The sequence below is a fragment of the Penaeus vannamei genome, chromosome 25 (assembly GCF_042767895.1).
Source record: "Penaeus vannamei isolate JL-2024 chromosome 25, ASM4276789v1, whole genome shotgun sequence".
NCBI classification, from domain to species: domain Eukaryota; kingdom Metazoa; phylum Arthropoda; class Malacostraca; order Decapoda; family Penaeidae; genus Penaeus; species Penaeus vannamei.
The window spans coordinates 7,423,848-7,431,347 of NC_091573.1; the positions used below are offsets into that span (position 1 = coordinate 7,423,848).

Genomic DNA, 7,500 nt, shown 5'->3' on the forward strand with positions numbered 1-7,500 from the left:
CAACAGGTGGTGAGGATGGCAAGGTATGATCAATGTTTTTTACATAATGATATTACACTTTATGTTATATATATATATTTTTGTTATTATCATGCTTTTTTACTAATTGATATGCTCAGCACCATACCTATTTTATTAGTATTAATCCCTTGAATACAATGGTACCTCATATGGTATTATGATTAATGGTATGAAGGGATTGTTGGTCCAGAGAGACCTTCTGTTTTAGATATTGTGTCTCCTGTATAAGGATATTGATCAGGGTTACCCTCTAGATCAGTGATTCTTGACTGGGGATATCTATGCTCCTAGATGGTATGGGTACCAAATGCTGGAGTTATAGAACTTGCTATTTGGATCTTATTATTTATTGAATGTATTTATTTATGTTTGGGTAGATTGTTAGATTTTTAGCAAGCACTGTTATACCTAACTTTAAAACCAGACTCACGTGCTACCCTAGATGTTCCTGAACAAAACAACAAATGATCTTTCTTAAACTAATAATGCTGAAGCTGATCATCATTACAGAAGTCAAATTAGGCACTCTCATAGTTAACTGGTTTATAATACTTTTCTGATTAACATTTTTTTTTGAGTTGATGCTTAAGTAGCTCATTTAAAGAGAATGCTAAACCATAATCTATTCTGATAGGTCAAGTTATGGTCAACCCAGTCCTCGTTCAGCTACGTCACTTTCTCAGAACACACAGCTCCCATCACAGGACTTGAGTTTACCCAGAGTGGGAGAGCAGTCATTTCATCTTCACTGGATGGTACAGTACTCAAGTTTATAGATATTTTTTTGTTATTGACTCATATAGGCAACTATTTATCAATTGATATTTTGTTAATATCTTATGAGAGGTTGTCATTCAGTATTATTTTTGTTTTTATGAAAGCCAGCTGTGTGTAATAATGCTGTGTTTCATTTCATTATTCTAACATCTTACTACATATAAGCTATATTGTCAACATGGTGAATTTGCTATAGGGCTATGTTGAGTTTATGGAATGATGAAAAAGAGGATTTATTTTACAAAAAGCCGAAATACAATATTATGCTATTTTTTTTAATATACATGAAGGATAACAAAACTTCTAATATATTATGAATGTTAAATGAAATTCAGTTGGAATGACAGATAAAAGTATAAGAATTTTCAGTCCTTGGCTTGGAATGATTGAAGTTTGTAGATGAATAGAAGTTAATAATATTATCATTGCAATTATTTTATTTTAGTTTTCTATGTTTTTAATCTATCTTTTGTTGTTATTACAGGAACTGTAAGAGCCTTTGATCTGATTAGATACAGAAACTTCAAGACCCTAACTTCCCCACGTCCAACACAATTCACGTGTGTCACTGTTGACAGTAGTGGAGAACTCATTGCTGCAGGAGGCCAAGATAAACATGATATTTACTTGTGGTCACTCAAGTTGGGGAAGTTGTTGGAGGTATGTGGGGTGTATTATGAAACTTGTCCATAGGAAAGAAAGGCATGATTGGGAGAGAGCTCTGTGAATTATTGGGCAGTATGATTATTCAATGATTGTTAGGAATATAATTTTTGTATAATTATAGCTATGAAATATTAACCTATTTATGACGGGTGTCCCATATATGAGGCACCCGGAAAAATAAACATTGCCGGGCGTCCTGCCAGTGTGATGTTGCATTGGGGCATGTGCTCCGATTCCGTCATGGAAACTGTTATTCTCAGATTCAAAATATACTGGCGTTAGTGGGTTAATCTTACATTAATTCTTAGTCATACCTTCTTCACCAGTCCTCTTAGTCAAATCAACCCTATTTTAAAGTTCAGTTTTTTATAATTGTCTTCTCGTTCTGGCCATATTACAGTTCACTGTTTCACACACTACCACCCTCCTCTTCTACCAGGTTTTAGGTGGCCACACAGGACCTGTTGTTAGCGTGCAGTTCTCCAAGCAGCCAGGAAGTACAATGATGGTTTCAACAGCCTGGGACGGTACAGTGAAAGTGTGGGATGCCATCAATGACACAGCAGTCAAGGAGAATATCATGATGTCGGCTGATGGTAGGTGTTGGATATAAAGTAGGAGTGTGTGTCAACTCTTCAGGCTATAATTGTTGGAAGCAAGTTTTGCATACTTAACAGGAAGTGCTGGGAAATGTGTACAGTAGAAATCATATTATTCCAATAAGATGGAGAGGATTACTGTCCATATACATTAACCCCCTGGATCTCGATGACGTTGTGAGCATGTCAAGGAAAAACTTGGACAGCTATACGGATGACATGAATAAAGCGTCATAAGTGAAGGCAGGGCTGGCAGAGAAGACTCACCATGAGTGGACAAACCTCTTGGAGTGTGATATGACTCATTTGGCACTTAGAAAGGAGCTTTAGCATTATTCTCTTCGAGAAATGAATGTGGAATGTAACGTGCGTAAGCAGTGACTAGAAGAGCACCGGCTCCAGGGAGGACGCCATTTCCATGCTGCACAGGGTATTCCTAGCCGCTGTGACCGGTGGCGCAGGTTGTATTACGTAAAATTGAAAATTACAAAAAATGATATATGACACAAATAACCAAATGTTCCATATAGCACTGAGCTATTTACTACATAGAAAGATGATATGGAGTCTGTACAAGGAAAATAAGTAATTACCATCTAGATAAAGCAAATCAAAAGACAAATGGCAATAAAGCTAAAAAAGTTTACACAAAATAACTTCTCAAAGGGGAGGCATAGAGTCTTGTCACTGCTCATGGGTGTTTGTGTGCTCCCGGCCTATGCGCCGCATGCCTGGGATGCTGGCTACTTACGTAATCATTGCAACCAGATCCAGGGGGTTAAGTTAAAAAATCTTTTATGGTGATCAAGTTTTATAAGTGGCATTTCATATGGATATAAAGTTTTATAAGTGGTATCTCGTATGGATATAAAGTTGTAAGGTATACTAGGATGAATAGTGTGATAGGAATCATTGTCAGTGCTGCTTTATCTCTAGGCACACACTTTTACCTGCCTACTATTCTCGTATTTCATTCCAGGACTTTGTGTAGCGTTCCGGCCAGATGGAAAGCAAGTAGCTGTTGCGACGCTTGATGGACAGATCACAATGTTGAATCCAGCTACTGGCCGCCAAGAGGGGAACATTCTTGGACAGTCTGACCTTGGTGCTGGGCGGTCAGCTAAAGATAAAGTCACAGCGAAGAAGAACCTAGAATCTAAGTAAGTAGAGAGGTAATAACAGTTTTTTAAGATAATAATTGAGTTGATGGAACAGTGCATGTGAAATTAAATTATATAATTCTTTGGTTTTAACGTTGTTTTCTTATAGAAGGGGTAGTTTGTTCTTGCCACACAGTAATCACTACGACACTTATCTCTCGTTAACAGAGCCTTCACTACATTGTGCTATTCTTCGGACGGGAAATATTTGATTGCTGGAGGACAGAGCAAGCATGTTTGCATATACAGCATTGAGGATGAAATTCTTATCAAGAAATTCCAAGTGACAAAGAACAAGAGTTTTGATGCCATGAGTGTAAGCTGACTGGGTCTGGGTCTCACTATTTTTATTTCATTTAAAAATTTTATCTCATTATCTCTGATTTATCTCATTATCATTATTTGAATATTTATAAATGTATCTTTCTTGTAAATGATAATTGTTTATCACATTATTTTGTAGTAGATAAGTTTCTATATAATAAACACTTGTTTAGAAGAAAAATAAAAATACATTAAAAAATAGATAAAAGATATGTGTGATGTGTGAACATATACCTTTCCATATTTATCTCTTCATGCATGTGCACGTTTATGTTTGTGCATTATCTAACTTTATTTCCTTCCCCACTTTTAGGATATACTGAATCGCAAAAGGATAACCAAAGATGGAACCAACCTGGCAGAGGTTGAACACCGTGGACACAGACAGGCTGATGACCTCAAGCTGCCTGGGGCGCGAAGGGGGGACATGTCCAAGAGGAACTTCATGCCGGAGATTCGAGTCACTTCCTTGACTTTTTCTCCAACAGGTAAGAAATTTGGGTATCGGTGTATTTTTTTTTTTTTTTTTAATATAGTTTTTTTTTTTTTTTACATAGTTCTTCAACCCATTGGCAACAGGTTCATGTGCTGTCTACTTCAGTTTTTGTGATTTTTGTTGCTCACAGATGGCTGCACTGGTGCTCAGGCACCATGGAGTCAATAAGTAGGCCCTGCTTGACATCAACTAATTCCTTGAGCTTTTGGAAACATTTTTTTTTCTAATACTAATAACTCATTAATGCTAAGAGGGCATGTGCATACATACCATGTTCGGTTTGATTTTGATTTATGAATATCGTCTACACAGATAGCTCCACGTGTTTACCATTTACTTAAATTTTTGGAAAGATATTATTATTATTATTATTTTTTTTATTGCCTTCCCTTTTATCATAGCAATCGATCTTCTGCCACACAATAATGCTCACAAATTCTTACATATCATTTCCCTCTCAAAAGGTCGCAGCTGGGCAGCGTGTACGAGTGAAGGCCTGCTTGTCTATTCACTTGACACTGACTGGCTATTTGATCCTCTTAATCTTGATGTTTCCAATACACCTTCTGCTGTCAAGCATAAACTGAAGGAGGAAGATTATTCCACAGGTTAGTTGGATTATATATATATATATATATATATATATATATATATATATATATATATATATATATATATGTATGTATGTATGTATGTATGTATAAACTTTTTTTTTTCTTGTGTCTATTTGTATTTGAGTTTATTGTGTGTTTTTGTTTGTCCTTTCATTATATTATGATTTTTTTTCTTATAAGTACATTTTCTGATTATTGATATTAGTATTATTTAGCTTTCAGATTAAATTCATGTTTTTTTATTGATTTCTTGGCAATCAATCTTCTTTCCAGCGCTGATGATGGCCTTGAGACTGAACATCAATTCCCTAAAACAAGAAGTCCTGGAGAGCATCCCATTAAACTGTGGTAAGTAGTACTTTTTTTTAAATCCTTTTTCCTTTCACCTATTGTATTCTTGTTTTCTTGTACTTCTCTTCTTCTTCTTTTAATTTTCATTTTCCTTCTTTTCCATCTCTTCTCCTCCTTCTCCTTTTCCTTCCTCTTCCTCTTCCTCTTCCTCTTCTCTCCTCTTCTCTTCTCTAATTCTCCTCCTCCTCCTCCTCCTCCTCCTCCTCCTCCTCCTCCTCCTCCTCCTCCTTCTTCTCCTCCCGTTCCTCCTCCTCCTCCTCCTCTCATTCCTCCTCCTCCTCCTCCTCCTCTCATTCCTCCTCCTCCTCCTCTTCCTCTCATTCCTCCTCCTCCTCCTCCTGCTCTTTGCTCTTCCTCATGATAATGATGATAATAATAATACTGATGATAATGATAATGATATGATAATTTTGATAGTAAGAATAATGATAATGATATGATAATTTTGATAGTAAGAATAATGATAATGATAATTATAATAATGATATTTATAATAATATTAATGATAAGAATAATGATGATAATAATGATAATGATCATAATAATGATGATAATAATAATGATAATGATAATATTGATAGTAATGATAATAAATGATGGTGATGATAGTTATACATTAATTTGAAATCCTCTCCTTCCTGCAGTGACATTAGTAGTAAATGACCTGGTGCAGTTGTATGTTGAGAGCCTACTGCAGTTTGTGGCTGAGAGTCTTGAAACAACTCCGCATGTTGGTCTCTACTCCCGCTGGGCCACAGAACTGGTTACGCGCCATGGCCAGGTCCTCAAGACCCGTGCACCACAGATCATGAGCACCCTGAATGCCTTGCAGAAGTCCCTCTCGAATCACCACACTAACCTCAGTAAAGTGTATGTTGGATGAGGATTTTGGCATTCTTTTGTTAGGGTTTAAAATACTGCCTTAGCTGTATTCTGAACCAAAGACATTGATATATTTTTGTTTCATGTAAAGAGCTAAAATTATGATATATAATTTATGAGTTATTAGGCTGTGTAAATAGCTCCTTCCTACTTTTTTATTAATAGTGATATTTTCTCACATCATGAAAATCAATGCAATCTTTATCATCTTTCTTTTGTTTTTCTTGTCTTGTGTTGTCTTGTCTTAATGAATCTTATTATTCATATCTTTATATCTTTATCATTTGCTTATCATTACAGTTGTACACACAATGAGTACATGCTGAGTTATCTACTAGCTCAGGCCTCCCTCAGAAGAAAGCGAAACCTTGCCATTACACCTGGAGAAGAAGGAGAGAGCAAAGTTCCCAACCTCACTTCTGATGGGGAGATGGAAGATGATGATGATGACGACGATAACTTAGAGGACATGTTTCCCGGAGAAGAAGCTGAGCCGTGATTGTGAAAGTGCATAGGAGATTTATATGTAGAATATTTTATAATGTGCGGGAGTCTCAGCTGAGAGAGTTGAAGTTGTTGAAAGTGATGTTGGTATCTTAATAAAAACTATTAAGTGATCAAGGTTGATTTCTTTTTCCTTTGGTCAGGATAGGAGCATTAAAGTAGATATAAAGCAAGTGAAGTGCCTTGTTTTATCATTCTGTATTCATATGGCATATTGTATCTCTACCTTTGTCTCAATCTTTCCATCAATTACAGAATGATGATATTCTGAGATTTGAAAGCCATGGATAGAATGCATATGTTGGCTGTATAACAAATAAGAATGGAAGATATTATAATATTCTAAAAGGTTTTCATTATACTTCTAATCTTCCTCAGTCAAAATAAGAAAAAAATTTATATGACAAGAAATTTCATTAATTTGGCATTTTATATTGGGATGTTATTAGATATTGTAGTTGAATGAAAGCAAATGAAATGTTAAAATCAAGGTATTTCATTGGAAGTAAGAGAGAGTAGAATGTCATAAAATTATCAATACAGTAATTGTTTATTATTTTGTAGAAAATAATATTGAGTGAATGGCATGTATGAACAAGAAATAAATTTCCACATTCTATTATCAGCTCTGATATCTGGCATACGATTAAAGTTGAGAAAATCATGGCTTCCTCAACAAATAACTCATATTTGTCAGACTGAACCTTTGTAGTTCAATCAGTTTAATCAAATGGTTCATTTAGTTTTATGAGAAAAATTGCTGTCAATTTTAATGTTGAAGGGGCAACACTCAGTAATACTATTTACTGTGTGAATCTTTTATTGGTTCTTTGGGAAATAAATACACAATTTGTTTATTACTTTTATTTACACGTAACACAACAGTTAAGAAATTCTTTAATTATATGACTTCCTTCAGTTGGAAAAGCCAAAACTGTTGATTAAACAAATAAAAATCAATCTGAAGGTGAACTACTGGCATGATTTGTATTTTGAGTTAATGGAAAAGACTCTACCCAGTATCCATTGACAGAGTAATTCTAATGATACTCTGAAATGGTATTAATAACTGGCTAATTGCAAATGTTTCTGTAAAGTGGACAGTG

The 7,500-nt window shown here is 35.2% G+C and overlaps 1 protein-coding gene across 1 annotated transcript in view; it reads left to right on the plus strand.

Moving 5' to 3' along the window:
• The window catches only part of LOC113805050 (periodic tryptophan protein 2 homolog), an 11,881-nt gene extending 5,370 nt beyond the window's left edge, over positions 1 to 6,511 (plus strand). Inside the window, exons 9-19 of the mRNA XM_027355958.2 lie at positions 1 to 23; positions 656 to 776; positions 1,283 to 1,458; positions 1,904 to 2,060; positions 3,043 to 3,223; positions 3,392 to 3,539; positions 3,861 to 4,035; positions 4,508 to 4,651; positions 4,931 to 5,005; positions 5,653 to 5,878; positions 6,191 to 6,511. The exon at positions 1 to 23 is cut by the window's left edge and continues 55 nt beyond it. Of these exons, the coding sequence (XP_027211759.2) occupies positions 1 to 23; positions 656 to 776; positions 1,283 to 1,458; positions 1,904 to 2,060; positions 3,043 to 3,223; positions 3,392 to 3,539; positions 3,861 to 4,035; positions 4,508 to 4,651; positions 4,931 to 5,005; positions 5,653 to 5,878; positions 6,191 to 6,389 (1,625 nt within the window). The 3' untranslated portion in view covers positions 6,390 to 6,511. The remainder of the gene's footprint in view (positions 24 to 655; positions 777 to 1,282; positions 1,459 to 1,903; positions 2,061 to 3,042; positions 3,224 to 3,391; positions 3,540 to 3,860; positions 4,036 to 4,507; positions 4,652 to 4,930; positions 5,006 to 5,652; positions 5,879 to 6,190) is intronic.
• The last annotated feature ends 989 nt before the right edge of the window (positions 6,512 to 7,500 follow it).